The sequence below is a fragment of the Cynocephalus volans genome, chromosome 4, assembly GCF_027409185.1.
Source record: "Cynocephalus volans isolate mCynVol1 chromosome 4, mCynVol1.pri, whole genome shotgun sequence".
Lineage (NCBI taxonomy): Eukaryota > Metazoa > Chordata > Mammalia > Dermoptera > Cynocephalidae > Cynocephalus > Cynocephalus volans.
Window position 1 is genome coordinate 17,100,398 of NC_084463.1, and position 20,119 is coordinate 17,120,516.

The 20,119-nt window shown below is 36.5% G+C and overlaps 1 protein-coding gene and 1 pseudogene across 1 annotated transcript in view; one reads left to right on the top strand and one right to left on the bottom strand.

The window, feature by feature from the left end:
• Positions 1-20,119, top strand: part of TBCEL (tubulin folding cofactor E like) — a 73,980-nt gene that overhangs the window by 19,392 nt on the left and 34,469 nt on the right. Inside the window, exons 2-3 of the mRNA XM_063093743.1 lie at positions 14,391-14,536; positions 18,066-18,205. Coding sequence (XP_062949813.1) covers positions 14,404-14,536; positions 18,066-18,205 — 273 coding nt within the window. The 5' untranslated portion in view covers positions 14,391-14,403. The remainder of the gene's footprint in view (positions 1-14,390; positions 14,537-18,065; positions 18,206-20,119) is intronic.
• LOC134377236 (large ribosomal subunit protein eL31-like) lies at positions 9,759-10,118 on the bottom strand (annotated as a pseudogene).

Here is a 20,119-nt window from a genome sequence, read left to right on the forward strand (position 1 = left end):
AAGGATCTTAATAAAAAGATACATGAAGATTGTGTACATCATAAATCAAGTCTCCAACTAAATGCATTTATTGAGACTTGGCTACTCTATCCCTCACTCATGGTTTAAGATACCCAAGTGAATTGTTTGCATTAATTTGATAAGGGTGATGAAAGTAAGAACCAGAAATTTTGGACTTGATTTATATTCATTTTTTTTATATAGCACATGCTTTATTCCTTTATTTTTTGAAAAAATATTTTTATTGTAATATACATAACAAAATTTACCATTTTAACCATATTTAAGTATATAGTTCAGTGGCATTAAGTACATACACATTATTATGGAACCATCACCATCATCCATGTCCAGAATTTTTTCATTTTTTCAAACTGAAACTGTGTGCCCATTAATCATTAACTCCTCATTCACTACTCCACCCAGCTGCTGCAGCCATTCTTCTTTCTGCCTAGGTGAATTTGACTATTCTATATATCTCATGTATATAGAATACCATATGGTATTTGTTTTTCTGTGTCTGATTTATTTCACCTAGCATATTGTTCTCAAGTTTCATCCATGTTGTAGCATGTGTCAAAATTTCCTTCCTTTTTAAGGCCAAGTAATATTTTATTGTATGTGTCACCACATTTTGTTTATCCATTCACCCATGTTTCCACCTTTTGGCTATTGTGAATAACGCTGCTATGAAGATTAGTGTACAAATACCTGTTCGACACTCTGCTTTCAGTTCTTTTTGGTTTATACCCAGAAGTGGAACTGCTGGATCATATCGTTATTCTATGTTTAGTTTTTTGAGGTATCACCATACTGTTTCTACACCAACTATACCATTTTACATTCCCACGAGCAATGCACATATTCATCTTCAGTTACTAAGCAGGTGCCTATTGTTCTGAAGTATGGCATAAATTATTAATTTTTACACATGGGTTATAAGGTATATTAGGGATACAAAAATCATGTATTTAGTATTAAATCTATTGTGGCTGTCTTGCAGAAGAATTTAATCTATCTTTTTTTTTTTTTTTTTTTTCTTTTTCGTGACCGGCACTCAGCCAGTGAGTGTACCGGCCATTCCTATATAGGATCCGAACCCACGGCCGCTGGGAGCGTTGCCGCGCTCCCAGCGCAGCACCCTCCCGAGTGCGCCACAGGCTCGGCCCTTAATCTATCTTTTGCAGAAGAATTTAAATTGTGGTAGGTAGCAAGTATTTCTGACTCTACTACTGATTCTTTGCTCCATCATGTTATTTCTTTTGGAATCCCTGTGGAGCCAGTGGTGGCTATGAATTGTTGTTTATAAGGTATTCTGATTTCAGAGTTTATTAATAAATCTGCTTTTCATATTTTATAAAATGTATTTGATATGCACAATCAGAAGTGAGTAGAAAACCTAATGACTAGCACATTTACTGGGTGATAAATATGCATAAAGTTCCAGTCTATGACAGATACAAAGAAGCATTAGGATATGGTTCTTACCTTCAAGAACTATGCAGTCTGAAGATATAAGACATAAACACATGAAAATTACATCACCGTTCATGAATTAAATAATAATGATATATGGGGTAAAAATGAAAAGATGATATGCCAGATGTGATTGATTAAGTGCTGACTGAATATCTTAGGCATTAGATACTGTGAGCTCAGCTCAAAGGAAACATCTTTACGGCAAGAGGTATCTGAAAAGGCTTTATCTCTCTGAAGTATATTTTAAGTAGGGTATTGAAGGATGCATAAAATTTAGACAGGTGGAGAGGTAAGAGCAAGATCTAGTTATGGAGGCATGGCATTATAAATGTCAGACATTTTACTGTGCTGAATCATTAATTGGCATTAATTAGCATAGTCCTGGACCTGAAAAAAATCACATCAAATCTGTTTAACAAAAATTGCAAGAATGTTCTCCAGCCTTACATTTATGCTACCATGTTCTCTGGGTGGTGATGGTAGTATTAGTAGGAGCAGTAGTTGCAGTAAAAGTAATAGTAAGCCAATATTTGTCAAATGCTTTCTGTGTGCCAGGCACTGGCTAAATAAATACTTTTTACCCATATTATCTGCATTCATTTTTTTCAGCAACCCTATGAGCTAGGAGTTAGGTACTATTTATTACCCCCTCCTATGGATGAGGAAATGGAGACTTGGACAACTTAAGTAACTTGCCCATAGTCACACAGAGTAGTGGAGTCAGTCAGGATTTACATCTAGGCAGTTTAGTTCTAGAGCCAGCACTTATTACCATTGGACAGTATTGCCATAGCACTAAATGTGGAAGGGGCTAGTGAGTTTTTTCTTTTAATCACGTGTAAACTTCTGCAGCCTCTCTGTGTGGCTGGTGTTTGAATATTCTGGCAATCCCTGATTATTAGCCAGAGTGGTTTGCAAACTCCTCTAGAAGGCCACAGAGTGATGAACTAGTAGTCTGTTCCTAATGAAGCTTTACCTTACTTAACATGACAATTTGTGTAGCTGCTGAAGAGCAAAGATAATGGGATAATCTGTTTTGTAAACAGTTAAGTAATGACCTTAAACTTGTGTGTTCATAGCCAGAAGAAACCATGCATATACAGTTTTCTTATGACGAAACCTAATCCATTCAAGAAAAAATATTCATTGCTTTTTGGAAGGACAGAGTAGTTGAGAATAATTTTTTCCCCTTTAGTAACTAGACCAGTCAGTACTGCTGCTTAGTTTTTTGGTTCATCTCCTTTGATGTGGTTACAAAAGGTATTTTGACTGTAATGGTTTTCATACATTTTAATAAATTATATATCTGTGATTTGTGTGTGGTTCTATATACTGCTGACATGAAATATTCCTTTCTTAGTGAAGACAACATGGGTCAACAGATTAGGGATACAGAAAGAATGACTTAGCATGCTGGTTGGGTCACAGAAAACCAAGCAAATCACCTCAGTTTCATGTGCTGGTATACTGTAAATAGACATAAGTGTTAGTTTGTTTCAGAAAGTGATTGTGGAAAATTACTTGGTTTTGAAAGAATAGTTAATCTCAGTATGGGGACACGGGTTGGGAACATTGGTTCAAGAGTCAATGTATTTAGTCCTGCTTTGATTAAATGCAATGTTAAAACCTTGGAATTTTTCATAATTAAATCTGTGCCAAATAGAAAGGTAGAGGTAGATGCAGATTTGTTTGTGAATTTGTTGGGTGTGTGGGACGGGAGGAGTGGAGGGTGAGGGTGGAACTCTTCTTGGGCATGGTTAAAGGGTATAGTGGATGTTAAAACTTTTTTGTTGTGATTGCTGAAAGTGTTTGGAAAGTTTTTGTTCTATCTTTCAGAATGCCTGATTTAATAGGGACTTAGTTGGTTTAAGCCAACATTTTTGGACATAGAGAGGCAATGGAAATGAAAATGTTTAGAAATATTTTCATACAAAGAGGTACTTCAGTCTAAATAGTGGTATTTTCTTAAAATTTTTTTCCTGTAGATTTCTCATAAAAATCACAAAATTCTTGGGCTAATGCATTTGGATCAGAAATTTCAAATGCTGTGTTTACATACAGTGGGACTACAGGTATGAGAGTCACATTTGCTAATGTGCAGTTGTAGATGAGAAAACTGCTTTTTTGGGGTTTTTTGGTTCAACATCAAATGTGCTTTGTATGCATTTTAATACTTTAGTAGAAAATATACACAGCTCCGAGGCTGTACTTCTCACTAACAGCATAGAGTCATGATTTTAGACATTTTTGATATCACTAATACAATGAAATAAAGAATTTTGTATAGATATTTTAATGTTTGTGGTGCTTTTAAGGAGAACTGTAGTGCTATGCTAAGAGAAGAGGGTAGCTGTCTCCAACTAATAGCATAATTCAAGGAATCATCAGGAGTGTGAATTCACATTTCATTTGGCAGTGTTGAATTTTTTTTTAAATCCTCTACCAAGAACAGTTGATGTTGCCACACGATTACCCTTGGCTGTAGGGCAAGATACAGTTGAGAAAGAGACTTTGAGAGATAGGGTGGTTCTTAGCAGGGTTTGAAATCATGGTGGCCTGGTGTGTTATGATAATGGATTTATTAGCTGCACTTAAGTTTTGCACTTGGAATGCTAATAGTTAAGTTAGTGAATTGACTATAGAATTATAATTCTACAGAATAGTTCTAAAAGTTTATTAGAATTAGTTTATTTTCTTTACTTTTTATCCAGAGAGCATATCCATTTAGATATGTTACATAATGCTCAGGGGTAATAACTGAGATAAAATTGCAGCTATACATACTTTAGGATAAATAAAATTATAAAAGTACCATACAGAATGAGACCATCCAGCCTAGTTAAACTGACTTGGACAATGTCCCTGACATACTTATATGGGAGAGATAGCTGTCAATTATGACTTCTATCTTCCACTAATACTTAACCTTAAAAATGATTATGTAGATATGTATTGATATGGAAAGTTTTCATGAGCTATTTAGCAAAAGGCAAAACTATACATCTAAAAGTAATTTAATCTTGTGTATGTAAATAATATATCTCTACATAGCATGGAAAAAATGGTTTGGAAGGATATTCACTGTAAGGTGCATCTTCAGGCCTAATCTGCTTGCTAAATCAGTCACTGAAAGTCTCTTGGTGTAGCAGTGGCTTTAAATATGCTTCTGATTGGTAACACTTGTGTTTATTTGCTTAGCTTATCTAATAAAAAGAGAAACTACATGGTGGGGGTCATAGGTTTTGCCTATGTTGTTTGCTTATTTTCAATTGGAAATTTTTAAAAACTCAGAATGGATATTTTTTTAAAGCAAATATTTAGATGAAAACTTATTGGAAGAATTATGAGTAATCAGTTATTCATTGACTTATTTAATCTTTCCTGGAGGGAAAAATATGTAATGCACACATATATTTTCCCAGAGTAATTCTATTTTATTGGAGATACATTTATGCTGAGGATCAGAAAGATTGATTTAGAAAACAAAACAAACAAAAATTCCAGCTACCTAAAATGTCCAAGAATCTGGCAGGGTTTGGGTACAGTGGGGAATTGTTCAAAAAAAAAAAACTTACTAGGGATGAGGTGTAAGACTGGCCCGAAAGTGCGAATCTTACTTGTTAGGAAGGCTCATCTCACAAAGACCAGGAAACAGAGATCGCTGCAATCAAGCAAGAGGATTTTTTATTCTAGCATGCTGGGGTCACTCCATCTTCAGGACAGAAGCATCCCCGAGCTCTTAACATGAGTACTTTTTATACAGTTTGGTAGGCAGACTTTGGAAACAGGATGAGTTGTATACAGCTTTTTGGTCACCTGAGGTAACTTTTAAATTCATTGGTGGCTTTCAGTGGGGTGGTATACAGACGAGGAACTGGGGAATTGCCCAACAGCCCACCTCTTGTGTGGTTAGGCCCTTCCCGGAACTGGATGAACTTTGGGTGGTTTGGGAAGCCCTTTATCTGCCCTTACCAGAGAGTCCCACCCACAAGGGCTTGTAAAACCTTACACAAGCTAATTACAGAAGCAGAAAAGCTAGTCAGTTAATATTTAAGGGTGGGGGAAGGGGTTCAGGTCCACAGAGGTTAGAAGAGTCCACAAAGTAAAAGTTAAACGGGCCTTTAAAAAATTGCAAAAATTAAGAAAGCTAGTGTTTCTGAGAAGTTCTTTGAAGATATCCTGGAGAGTTTCCTCCTCAAGCTTTGTTTTGTCAGATAATGCTGACCTCTCCCACCCCCAAACTCAGCCTATGCCAAGTTCTTTCTTAGCCTTTGGCTTTACTTTACTTCATCAGCTGTCCCGTCTCTTCCACTTTCATCTAAGCTTCTCATGGTGTGGTAGGTACTCATCCTCCTCACTTATTTATTTCCTTAACTCCCTGTGCTGTGGTTTCTATCCCCTTGAGTATACTGAAAGTGTGAACTCATTGCCCAGTCCTTTAGGGATTTTAAAAGTTCTTACCATTTTTGACCTCTCCATATTGTACATAAAGATCAGTAACCCCATCCTTGTACTCTATTCACAATGATCTATCAAAATTTTTATTTATTTATTTATTTATATTTTGGGGATGGGTTCAGAATTGACTATCAGTATTTGTATAAAATATGTGATGATCAAATCAGGATTATTAGCATATTCATCATTATTAAACTTAATTATTCTTTGGGTCCATTACTGAATTTCTTCCCTTCCTTCTTTTCATCTTCAGTAATCATCGTTCTCTTCTCTCCTTCTGAAAGTTCATCATTATTGTAGTGGTTCATTTTTCCTCTCTCCCTCCTTCCTTCCCTCCTTTCTTCCTTCCTTCCTAAAATTTTTCTTTCTTTTATCTCTTCAAGGTAAAGTCTAGCCTGAGCAAGGTCATTCATGATCTGACCACTGTCACCTCTACAGTTGAATCTCCTGACTTATCAACCCCATACCACACATACTACTGATAACCCATGTTTCAGGTCTCCTGTGCCTGTTTATGTACTATTGTTTCCTGTGTCTGGAATGCCCTTCCCCACCCTGTAACCTAATCTTCATCTTTCAAAATGGCTCAGATTCCCCTACTTCCTAGATCATACTTCAGAAGTCAACCACTTCTTATGTTTTAATTCACTGTTTCTGTGTGGCTTGTTTCAGGTATGTGTCATCTCATGTATTTCTTTCCAGACTGTGGATGCCCTGAAGGCAGTATTTGGGTTTTATTTATTCTCCCTTTCTTTAATGCATAGCACAGTGTTTGACACAGATTCAGCATCTATACTGTGCAAGTTGTTTAACTAAATTAAATGAAACTGTAAGCTCTGTGAGGGCACGCATTTTATAAGTAAACGAATGGGCAAATAAGCCTAATTATCACTTAGTAAGGTGCAAAGAAAGCAGAGAAAACTAAATGTATTTGTTGGCTCCATTTTACTAAGCGATTGGTAAGGAGATTGTCAATCTCATATTGTGACGGAAACAGGCATCTAACTGAGAAGAAAATCACTGGAATGAAATGTCATCTCACCAAAGGAACCTAAAGGTGAAATTGTATCCAAAATGTTTAACCTAAGTTTTGTTTTTAAATATTTGGTAGCAAAATATTGGCAGGTAGCTTTCAAAGTGTAGTTTTTTCTGCCCTTCATGGGTGCATAGATGAGATTGATTAATTGTATATAAATGGGCCCATGTCAAATGACTGAAAGTAATTTGAGAGTATTTTCCTTTTCTCCATTTTTATGAAAACTCTTCTCAAAGATTTAGCCCCATCCTAAATTAAGGCATATTTTGAATTATTGTGATTTCTTTTTTAAAAGCGTAAATCAGTTCCCAACTATCTACAATTCCAGTAACTTGAAACCTGCAGGAGGGATTTCCTGCTGCAGGAAGTACCTCTCTTTTCTTTGTTGGTCTCCACAGTCAGAGGTGATAGGGAAGCCTGAAGCTCCCAAGGCTCCCAAGACATCACTGCCCCTGGTTGTAGTTGTGGCTCCAGAGGCAAAGCAATTTGGATAAAATTTAGGTAATGTGGATGAAAGATTTGGGTAGCTTTTATTAACATATTTAACTTGGCTTGCAAAGGAAGTAGAACCGTGCAGGCTTGAGGGTTCTTCCAATCCTGTGCAATCATCCATAGTGGAGCTTTTGCTTTGCCCTTGGTAAAAAAAAAAAAAAAATAGAACACCGATCTGGCTCTGTCATCTTACCCACCTTCATTTCATTCTCTCCTCTTAGTTTCATTGTAGTTTAGTTCTAAGGCTCAGGTGTGTTTTGTTTCTGCTTGCTTTTTCTTTCTTAATGCTGTTTTACAAAGTTATCTAATTCTGTTTGGCCATCCATTCTATTTCCTTTTCGTCCTCATTTCCTAATTCCTTTTAAAATTAGTATTAATATTGTATATTCCATGTACAAAATTCTAATTTGGAATTTGTTTTCATAGAAACTTTATAATGACGAGGAAATAAAAAACCCTTTGACAAATTATTAAGTCATTCCCAGATATGTTATTTAAAAATATTTTACATTTTGAAAAGATGATATATGTACCTGGTGGGTTCAAGTGGTCCAAAAGGGTAAACGTTGAAAAGCAAATCTCCTTTCCACCCTCATTCCTCATTTCTTCTTTCTGGAATCTACTGTACTACTTTTAGTCACTTCTGTTTAATCTTTCCGGAGGTAGTGTATGTATATACAATCAGAAAAATCTATTTTTATAAGATTTAAAATTTATATTTTGGTACTCTGTGGAGTCGTATTTATATCTTTTGGAAGTTGTGATGAGGCTGGTAGTGTTCACACTTTATGAAGTATACTACTCAACATTGTTTCTTTGTGAAGTAAATATTGATCTTGCATACCAGTATAAGGACATATCTTGTATATCTTCCAGTGCTAATGGTCAGACATGATCTATTTTCTGTTTTCGGTTGTGTAGAATTTCATTCTAAATTTGACTTGACTCTTTTATTGGGAACGCGGAGTACAAATTGTTCGATAGCAATTGACGGTACTTAGGTGACTGGATGTTCTATTCTGATATTAATCCATTTGGCAAAGGTGTACTGAGTATCTTATCCTCCAACTTGCACTATATCCTGACTTTTTCCAAGCACTTTACAAGAGCATATTGTAGTCAGGATCTTGAAGCACAAAGGAATTGAGATTTTCACAGGCATACTGCATGACTTGGTAATGGAACCAAGCAACATCACCCAAGATTCCTGGCTCCCTGTCTTCAAGCACTAATTCAGAAAGTTTTACAAATGCATTTGAACTCTGCCAACTGTAGAGGTAGTCTGATGTAATTTGACACTTCTTATTTCCAGAAAGCCATAGATTATTCCCTCTCCCCAAAAAACCCTTTAGAAGTTTCCAGTTAAAGATCTTTTTCCGTCCTGTATTTCCTCATTTTTCAGTCTGCTTGGTTTTCAGCCTTCCTTTCCCACCTACTGTTCCCTCTCATACTGCCCCAACAGATTTTGAGTAGATTTATGTTACCAATACATTTTGCAATCTTAATGTTCTAATTCAAAACCCATATATTAACGTGTATGCCATCTGCATTCCTGGAAAGCTAGTCCAATAACGACTCCTGAAAAATGACTAATGAAGGTGCCTGGTACTGCTTTTCAGTCTTTTGTTGTTGTTGTTAAAGATACACTGCTATGTTTATTTTACTAAATCTAAGATGCTTTCGACTGTATTATTTTATTTTATTTATTTTTTTTTATTTTTTATTTTTTTTAAAAGATGACCGGTAAGGGGATCTTAACCCTTGACTTGGTGTTGTCAGCACCACGCTCAGCCAGTGAGCGAACCGGCCATCCGTATATGGGATCCGAACCCGGGGCCTTGGTGTTATCAGCACCGCACTCTCCCGAGTGAGCCACGGGCCGGCCCCTCGACTGTATTATTTTAGAGTTGTTTCTTAAAATGTCAAAAGTGGCCAATGGCAAATTGAATTCTACATGCCGATGTCTGAAAAACATTTTTATCTTAGAAGAAGTAACAAAACGTGAAAGTAAAAAACGTTATTAACATTATACCTCTAATTCCCTGATTACCTAGAACAGTGGTTCTCAAGTCAGGCTATACTTGAAAACCACCTTCAATAAGCTGCTTAGACAAATAATCAAACGCCAGGGGACTGGGAGAAGGGAGCACAGGCTTCCATTATTTAGGAAAAGCTCTCCAAATGATCCCATAATTAGGAACTGCTTTAGGATATCCAAGCACAGTATGTTGCAACTAGAAATGAAAAAGCAAAATATGAAGGTGGTTTTATAATTTTATTTGACAATCAGCAGTTAGTTCTCATCCACATTAACTATCTGCAGATTTTTGAAAGTGCTAACAGTTACATAGGTAACCAAAGTATAGAGCTTGTTTGGTGAATCTTCATCCTCATTATGTTTTCTGGACAACCACATATGGCTACTGTATGGGACATTGCTATTCCTTCAGCCCAGACAGCTTTGTTGAGCCTGATATCAATGTGCATGCCATCTCCTTTATGGCAAATTTCTGCATCTCTTTGAGTGCCCAGGGGCACGCTTCTTGAAACCCACAACATGGATACCCTTGTGAATGTTGTTGGTGTATTCTTGGGTCACCACCTTGTTGATGGCAGAATGGCCCTTGTTCTCGCCACCTTTTGTAAGATCCATTCTGCTGGGCCCAAGTTACAAAGGAAGAGCAGGAGGGATTGGGGGAGAGGGAAAGCAGCAATCTCCAAGTTGCTTTTCGGCCTTAAAAAAGAACTGAAAAAATAAAAACCCACAAACAATCAAAAAACAAATCCAAACTATTTGGAAGAGTTATTAAATTGTGAGACCATGAGGAAAAACTTTTAAGTTCCCATGTTTGCTTGCTTAGTAGGACTTATTTTAATTTGAATGTCTTTAATCTTACCTTCCCTCAGTTTGTCTATGTTTAGATTGTGTATAAGATTATTGCCCTTGAATTGTATAGGTTTGAGTTTAAGTGGTTCTGCAACCTCCAAATAAAAGATGCTGCTTAAACTCAGTGACAATTATTTTGACAGTGATAGTTCACTCTTCTCACATACTTTTTATTCTTTTGAACTACTGATTTTATGGAAGATAGCAATGTAACTTCTTTATTTTCTTTGTTAAACATTTCAAAGAATTCTATTGGCATCCTGCTTGAGACAGGTCTTTAAGAGCTGTTATGCCTGTTGACAGTGGCATAGCACCTGCTCTGTGTTGTCTGCTGTTGGTGGTGAGAAATTTATATGAAAAAGAACCTTTCAACCTGAAGGTTCCTGAAGCCCTAGATGAAACAACACAGTTCAATTTTGATGCAGTCATTGTTGGCATAGAGGATAGCAGCTGTGCCGACACTTGCCACTCTGTGTGGATAGAAAGAACACACACTGTCTTGTACTAACAGGCCCTATCTTTAAGCTTAGAAATGAGAATCTTAAAGAGAGGGCAGCCCGGTGTTTTCAAGATGGCTTGTGATATACTCATTATGAAATTATTTCATAGTTTAACCTTTGGTAAATTGTATAAAACTTATTTTCAGTGGATGAACATGCACTCAATGTGCATCTACTGTGTTTTAGGAATTTGTGAATTGGTTTTACAAAGTCAAATAGACATGGTCCTGGTAGTAATCTAGGAAACGAGCCAAGTTTAATGACTGCTTTTATATTTATGCTTTTTTCAAATTCTTATTACAAACCTGAGAGGAAGGTTTAGACCTTCCATAGGTGAGAAAATTAGAGGGAGATTAGATAACTAGCTTATGTTTACCCAGCTAGTGAGAGAGCCTAACTTTCCTATTTCCCTTTGCTTTTTACCTTACTACAACTTCCTCTTATAATTGATAGCATTTCTGTAAAGCTTTATAACAGCCCTGTAATCTAAATAGTGCTTTTGCATATTTTAGGACTCTATAGCAACCCTGTAATCTAAATAGTGCATTTGTATATTTTAGGACTATAGCAAATAGTATAGATGTTAATAGCTTATTTTATAGATGAAGACATTTGAATCCCAGATAAATACAGTGACTTGCCTGATGGCACAAAACTATTAAGTAGCTAGAACTGGGTAGGACTTAAACCTACCCCCATCCTGTATTCTCTGCTTTTTCTGCTTAACACACTGGAGGCTAGTGATTTTAATACTCAGCAATACTTATCAAGCCCTTACCATGTGTAGTATACTGTGCCTGATGCTATGAATAGATACTGAAGAAAAGAGAATTACACAGTTACCCTTTATTAATCGTGCAGTTAAGATAATCACATGAGAAAAAATACCTAACATTCAGTATATAATTAAACTGTATAAGCAAAAGTAAGCCACTGCAACTGTAGTGAAGTAGATATGTCACCACTAATGGTAAACAATTTGAAGCTGCCTTGGGTTGAATGTCTCCCCCAAACTTAATTCCCACTATAACTCTTGAGGGTGGGAAATCCTATTATGGTAATTGAAAGGTGGGGCCTTGAAGAAGTGATTAGATTATAAGACCATGCTGTAGTGAATGGATTAAAAATAGTGGTCATGGGTGTGGTTTGGTGGGCTTTAAAAGGGGAGTGAATGAGGAGGTTAGTGTCTGTCTCTGCTCCACCATATTCACCATATGATATACTAAGTCTCTGTAGTCACCACCAGGATAAGACTCTCACCATATGTGTTCCCTGGACTTTGGACTTACCAGCCTCTGAAACTGTAAGCAATAAATTTGATTTTCTTACAAATCACCCAGTTCCAGGTATTTTGTTATAAGCAACAGAGACAGACTAATACAGAAACATTATCTGGCTAGTACCTTCTAAGAAGCTTTTTCATGCTCATTCCGGCTGGTTTCTTCTAGGACAAAGTCATTTTCAGCCTCCCTAGCTCTACTGGCTTGTTTTTTGTAATCTATAAGTATGTTTAGGTCTCCTGTTTTTAGAGAAAAAAATCTTGACAGTTTCTCCTCATTTTCTACTCTATTTTGTTCCTGCCTAGCTTATCATCCCATTTCTCCACTTATCGAAACTTCTCAGAATGTTGGCTATATGCTCTGTTCTCTGGTGGTTCTTTTTTTTTTTTTTCCTTTATGATTCTGCTTCCTCTGTCTGTCCCTTAAATATCGTTGACCTTCAGAATTCAATTGTCCTGCTGTTCTTATTTGTAACGTTTCCTATGTCTTGATGATGTCCAAATCTTCATCTTTAGCTCATGTTTGCACCCAGCTTCAGACTTTTTCCCTAGTATTCCACAGGTGCCTCAAATTGAAAATGTATAAAATGGAATTTAGCATTTCCCCCCTTAAAACTGGCTTTGTTCATATTTTCTTGTTAGTCACCTGGTTACCTGTTCTGGAAACCTGGGGCTCAGCCTTGATTCTGCTTTCTCCCTCAGCCCTTATAATACCTGAAAAGCTTGCTTTCTAAAGTGATCTTGAATCTGCCACTGCTTTCTCTTTCTTCTACGACTATATTAATTCATCATCTCTGTCTATTTTTGCAGTATCTTCCTATCTCTTCTTCCTTCTTTCTATCTTATTTCTCTGTTTCTCTCATATTCATCAGCTACATAATTGCCAGGGCTAGTTTAAAAAAAAATTTGTATTAGTGTCTTCCTGTTTTTCTTCCTGTTTCCTATAGGATAAAGTTCAGCCTGTTATGTGGCATATGAGATCTCTAAGGTTCCTATTTAGAAAATCGTGACGATGTCGCCCATGGTTATGCTGCTTTGGCAATACGAGAGCTCTTGTGGTTATTCATATATGCCATTGGACGTGCTCGGTGTTATTCCTCTTCTCAGGACATCCCTTCTTCTTTGAGTCCTCTATCTCCTCCTTCCTTTTTCTGATTATTTCAATAAGATAAAATAGCCTAATATCTCATAGTTGGAATTACAGAGGTCAATTATAGTTGCCTATATTTTGATTGATATTTAATAGAGAGCATAGGCCAGCACCTTAAGATAATGGGTTATCAGACTGTCAGAGTGAGCACGTTGTTTAATATTACCTGTTTTAACGTATGCGTGAGTATTGGGAAGATGCTGGAGTTACTGATTATTTGGACCCCTTAGCTGAGGTAAATAGAAAAGACTACCCAAACTCAGAACCAAAAGAAATGACATTCTGTATTAGTTAGGATTAGGTCCAGTTATAAGTAACTGGAAAACTGAAAAGAACAGTGGCTTAAATAAAATAGGTTATTTATCTGTCACTGAAATTTCCAGAGACAGGTAGCAGTATGACAACTTAGTTCTGTGAAGTTCTCAGGGACCCAGGCCCCTTTCAGCTTCTTACTTCTCCTTCCTTAGGGTATATTCCTTGGGCTCACGGTTCAAGATGGCATCTGTTTTGTAGGCTACGGAATGGAGGAAGAGACAAAGAAGGAGGGCAGGTGGTACACTCTGGCTGTCTTTTAAGGATGATTTGTACAAGGTGTCACAGAATTTCTATCCCATCAGCTAGAACTTGGTCATATACTCATTCCATACGAGTACCCATGTATACAGTTAAAGATTCTTTTACTGTGGGAGAAGAGGAGAGTGGGTTTCGAGGGACAGATATTAAAGGATTTGTCCAAACTATTCAGCCGAATGTTCAGTTTATATTATCTTTTCAAATCTTTTCCCAGTTAGTTACCACATTAACCCTGTGCACCAGCCAAAATCCTTCTTGTTATCCATGGTTGGAAATGATCACATCCTCTTCTAAATCTCATAATGCTTTCATATGTATTGCAAATATCACATGCTGAATTGTTATTGGTGTCATTTGTCTGCAAAGGTAGCTTCCCTAAATCATAAGATCTCACCACAGTTTAAGTTCCTCAGGGCAGTGACCGTGTCTTATATGTCTGCAATGCCTAACCTAGTGCTTTATAAATAATTGGTTTTCAGTAAGTATTTCTTGTGTGAGTAAGTAAATAATTTTGATGATTTCTTGGTTTCTTGTAGAATTTTAGGAAAGATGGATCAACCTAGTGGAAGAAGTTTTATGCAAGTATTATGTGAAAAATATAGTCCTGAAAACTTTCCTTACCGCCGTGGTCCTGGGATGGGAGTCCATGTCCCAGCCACACCTCAGGGCTCTCCTATGAAAGGTAAGAAAGATGGGATGGACCTAAAGCATTTACTTACTGGAGCTTACTTAGGAGGTTAAATCAGAATATTACCTTGTTTGCAAATGATTTCCTTTATCTTGAATTATTAATCAAATAGTCTCTTTCCTTTGTCACGACTTCAGCATTTTTTTATAGTTAAATCTATTTTTTTTAAATATTATTTTATTTTGTCAATATACAATGTAGTTGATTATTGTGGCCCATTACTGAAACCTCCCTCTCTCCTCTCTCTCCCCCCTCCCTCCCAACAACCTCATATCTGTTCGCTTGTAGTATGAACTTCAAGGAATTGTAATAGTTGTGTATTCTTCCTCCCCCTCAGTTTATTTGTGTATTTACTTATTTATTTATAGCTCCCACAAATAAGTAAGAACATGTGATATTTCTCTTTCTGTGCCTGACTCGTTTCACTTAATATAATTCTCTCTAGGTCCATCCATGTTGTTGCAAATGGCAGTATTTCATTCTTTTTTGTAGCAGAGTAGTATTCCATTGTGTAGATATACCACATTTTCCATATCCATTCATCTGATGATGGACATTTGGGCTGGTTCCAACTCCTAGCTATCGTAAATAGTGCTGCAGTGAACACTGGAGAACAGGTATACCTTTAGCTTGATGATTTCCACTCCTCTGAGTATATTCCCAGCAGTGGGATAGCTGGGTCATAGGGGAGATCTATCTGCGATTGTTTGAGGAACCTCCATACCATTTTCCATAGAGGCTGCACCATTTTGCGGTCCCACCAATGATGTATGAGAGTTCCTTTTTCTCTGCAACCTCACCAGCATTTATCATTCATGGTCTTTTGGATGTTAGCCATCCTAACTGAGGTGAGATGGTATCAGTGTGGTTTTGATTTGCATTTCCTGAATGCTGAGTGATGTAGAGCATTTTTTCATGTGTCTGTTGGCCATTTGTATATCTTCCTTAGAGAAATGCCTACTTAGTTCTTTTGCCCATTTTTCAATTGGGTTATTTGTTTTTTGTTGTAAAGTTGTTGAGTTCCTTGTATATTCTGGATATTAATCCTTTGTCAGATGTATATTTTGCAAATATTTTCTCCCACTCTGTTGGTTGTCTTTTAACTCTGTTAATTGTTTCTTTTGCTGTGCAGAAGCTTTTTAGTTTGATATAATCCCATTTGTTTATTTTTCCTTTGGTTGCCCGTGCTTTTGGGGTCATATTCATGAATGACTTCAGCTTTTTAAGGAAACTGACAGGACTTGTTTTCCTCCAGATTGACCAAGAGACATTTGGTTGCACTCATAGGGCAAGAATAATATTTGAGTGATAATATTTCAAATTTATAATCTTTCTAGGAACATGAAGGGTACAAAACTATACAAAACTGGCCTGTGCTCTCAAGGATCTTACAGCCTAATTGCATTACAAGACATTCATATTTAAAAAGATATAATATAAGGTAGTTTATGTTGAGCCAAATGAATGGCACAGCAATCGGGAGAGAATTTTTTTTTTCTAGAACTACAGAAGTCAAAGCCAATTTCATTTTTATTTTTATTTTTTTCTTAGTACTTTTTTTTTATTAGTTATGAATATTCATGACATACAAAGCTGATTGTCACCATTCGTGCCCAAGATGTGATGGCCAGATCCATACTGGCAGCATGCCCATTACTACAAATTGTGATTATACCCCATGTTCCCTACCCAATTATCCCCGACCTCCCTCCCCTTCCTCCTTACCCCCACTCTACTTTGTATCCTTTGGTATGCTCTCTCCCTCTGCAAGTCCAACACACTACTGTGGTCTTTCTTTCCTTCCTACTTTCTCTCTTAGCTCCCACTTATGAGTAAGAACATGTGGTATTTATCCCTCTGTGCTTTGCTTATTTCACTCAACACAAGTTTCTCCGAGCTCATCCGTGTAGTTGCAAATGGGAGAATTTCGTTCTTTTTTATGGCAGAATAGTATTCCATGGTGTATATATACCACATTTTCCTCATCCATTTGTCCATCGAGGGACATTTAGGTTGGTTCCATATCTTGGCTATTGTGAACAGAGCTGCCATGAACATGGGAGTGCAGGTATCCCTTCGACATGATGATTTCCATTCCTTTGGGTATATACCCAGAAGTGGGATTGCTGGATCATATGGAAGACCAATCTGTAGTTGTCTGAGAATTCTCCATACTATTTTCCATAGTGGTTGTACTAATTTACAATCCCACCAACAGTGTAGGAGCGTTCCCTTTGGTAGAGAAATTTGGAAGAGAATTAATTAATAAGATCAGGAAAGGTTCAAAGCCATAAGACTTGAATTAGCCCTTCAAGAATATAGAATTTGGTTAGAGAGGAGATAAAGACATTCTGGGAGAGGGATTAGATGTAAGCAAAGATCTGTAACTAGAAATGTGCAAGGTGTGTTTTTGCTTGCCTTTTAGCTTAATGTTGTAATTAATAGTTCTTAGATGTAGTTCTTTGTAATTGTGGAGGATTATATTGAATCAGTGTTTTAGTTTCTATGTACAAAAGTTACTGAGTGTTTTTTTATTTCTCAACACAACTACATTAGCAGTCCATGTAACCTGGAACGGCAGAGGGAAATGGACTTCTTACCTGGTCATTTTTTTCAGGATCCATCCCTATTCTGAGAAATTTGATCTCGAAAAGTACTGTGTTGAAAAATTATATAATTTGAGGCCTTCAATAATAAAATATTACCTTCATGAGTCCTTGTTTTATACCAAGTGGGAAAAAGTGGTTGAATTCTCATGTTTACCTTTTTTAGTGATTTTATAACATGTACTTTTGAACCAGGCCGTAGTCAGAGAGTTGTTATCTCAGTTTGACCAAATTCATTGAATAGTTTTAGATTCTGAAACACTTTCTTCTATTGTAATTGTATTTAGAAAAAAGGCTAATTTTCATAAGGAACAAATTCTACATGGATATAAAAGAGGGGAATAATTGATAAGGTATAAGAGAAAAAGAGAGTTTTTGAACAGATCACTTAGATGAGGAAGATTTCTTGCATGATAGGAACTTGAAGAATAGAAGTGGTTTAGCAGATAGATTATCTAATGGTTTGAAATAATTTTCAAAGGTAGCTAAAGGTAAAATACACATCAGCCAGAAAGAAAAGAGCTATCTAGAATACCTTTGAACTAAATTTGAAAAAGAATCAAGGCCAATAAGAAGGTGGTGGTAGTTCAGGCAAGGATCTGATTTCAGATGATGAGATGGTAGCATGGATGATGGCTCTGTTATTGGTAATCAATCTAAACAATGCTATTGGAGTTAAAGCCTAAATGCCTTGTTTGGTGGTACTGTACTGGTACTTCCGAGCTCCTCCTGGGCCATATTTGGCTATCTCCCCTTAGAATTCAATATCCTTGGATCCTGCTGTATCCTGTGTTTTCCAGATCCTTGTGTGATTTCACACAGTTTGTTTTTTGTTTCTTGATGATATCTGGAGGCTGAATGTATGTAAATAAGGATTAGACTGACATAGAAAGTGTTTTGTGTCCCCTGTGATTCAGATCGCCTCAACCTCCCAAGTGTACTAGTGTTGAACAGCTGTGGAATAACCTGCGCAGGAGATGAAAAAGAAATTGCTGCCTTCTGTGCTCATGTGTCGGAGCTAGATCTTTCTGACAACAAGCTCAAAGACTGGCATGAGGTAAAGTTTTTATATTGCTGAACTTTGGTGAAAGGCAGCAATAACCATTGTATCATTGTTTATGTTATATATTCTGCTGAATTCTGGTTCTCACTTAAGATTCTTTTTTACATGTCTCAAGGTAAATAACTGCATCAAAACTATCTACGGTGATTTTTCAATTAACTTTGTTTTTGATAATCTGTTTTCCATCAATGTGAAAAGCACTGAGGAACTTTATTCCAGGCATCAGGAGGTTGATGAGTCTAATGCTAACAGTGCATTAAATTTTCTACTCTTTCACTAGTTTATATATCCTATGCTCATTCTCTGCTTCTACTTCAGTATTTATGACTCTAAATTGACATAAAATTGCTAGAGCTTGAAACAGATTATAAAAATATTTATTCTTGTTATTGAAATTTATTTCAAATATTTTAGAACTTATATTATCAAGTCCCTTTGGTGGCTTGCCATAACTGATGTCTTTTGACCTCAGAGTAAACTAAGTACACAAATAACAGTATTACAACATTCTCTCTTATTACTATACCAGTATATAACAGTACCTACCTGACTATGACATTACCTGACAGAAGCTACCCTGAAGAATAAGGGAAAAATAGTTCTTCCTACTTGACTCGTTGTCCTGCCTTAATTTAGACTCTTATTTTTTGCTTCAACTGTTGGGAAAGTTTCCTAATGAGTTTTCGTGAGTCTGGCTTTATCCTTCTTTCTATAAGCTGTCTTTCACAGTGCTACCGCAGACTCCTTTTAGTAAATGAAGCACGAGTATGACACCATTCTGCATAAAGTCCTTCAGTTGCTTTGCATTGCCTAGAAACTAAGGTCTGGACTCTTTAAGGATGGACCTTCATCATATGGCCCTTTGCTATTTCTAGAACTTTATCTCTGTCTTTAGCCATATACTTTTATTGTAGCTCATAATAAACTCTTGACATGAAAAGCCTCCTTGCTTTTATTCATTCTGAATCCACTGTCATCTTTCTCCTCTTGTCTATGTGGCTACTTGCTGTTTATCTTCCAATACTTGGTGCAAGTTGCTATTCCTCTGTGATAGTTTCTCTGGCTTTCACTCAGACAGAGTCAGATTATCCCAGAGCACTGTACTGTACTGCTATGAAAGGATTTATCACAGTGTAGTATAATCATTTGGTTACTTGACAGTTTTCCTACCAGACTATGAGCTTATTCAAAGTGGAGATTTTTATCTTTTTTATCATAAGCACCCTGCATACTAGGTAGTCAAATGATTGTTGATTGTGTTAATGAGTAAATGATTATATCTTAAGGATTGACTAAGACCACTTGCTCCAACTTTTCCTGTGATCGTAAGAAATCCATTTAATATTTAGTGCTTCAGTTTGCTTACTTATAAGATGAGCTTGCTGATAAATTAATCATTGAAACACTTTGTAGATATTGAATGCTATACAAATTCTAAGATAGCTTTCTCCTTTAAGCAGAATCTATCGATTATCTAGTTTTGTTCAGCTTTTCTTATATTTAACTATTTACAAGTCTTAATCTGGTGACTGTGCTCTTGATTTTATTAGGATTTTTACTAAAATTCTTTGAGATTCATGTCATCTGATTTCTAAGTGATTTATTAATATATGCACATTTATAAGGCTATTCTAAAAAGTAACCTCCATTTGTACATATATTTATTTATTTACTGATCTAAACAACTATTATATTTCACTGTTCAACAAATTACAGTCTGTGTCTTCTTGTCCTTTGAGACACTTAATTGCCATGTGTGCTCTGTCCACACTGCACAAATGCAAAAAGAACTACCTTGTTAATCCTTTCTCCTCTACATTTCTCCTAATAGTCCTGCTACCGAACCTGTGGTGAGATTTCTGGCCTGCATGGGTGATGAGTCAGACCAAATCTTCCTGTGAATCAGTT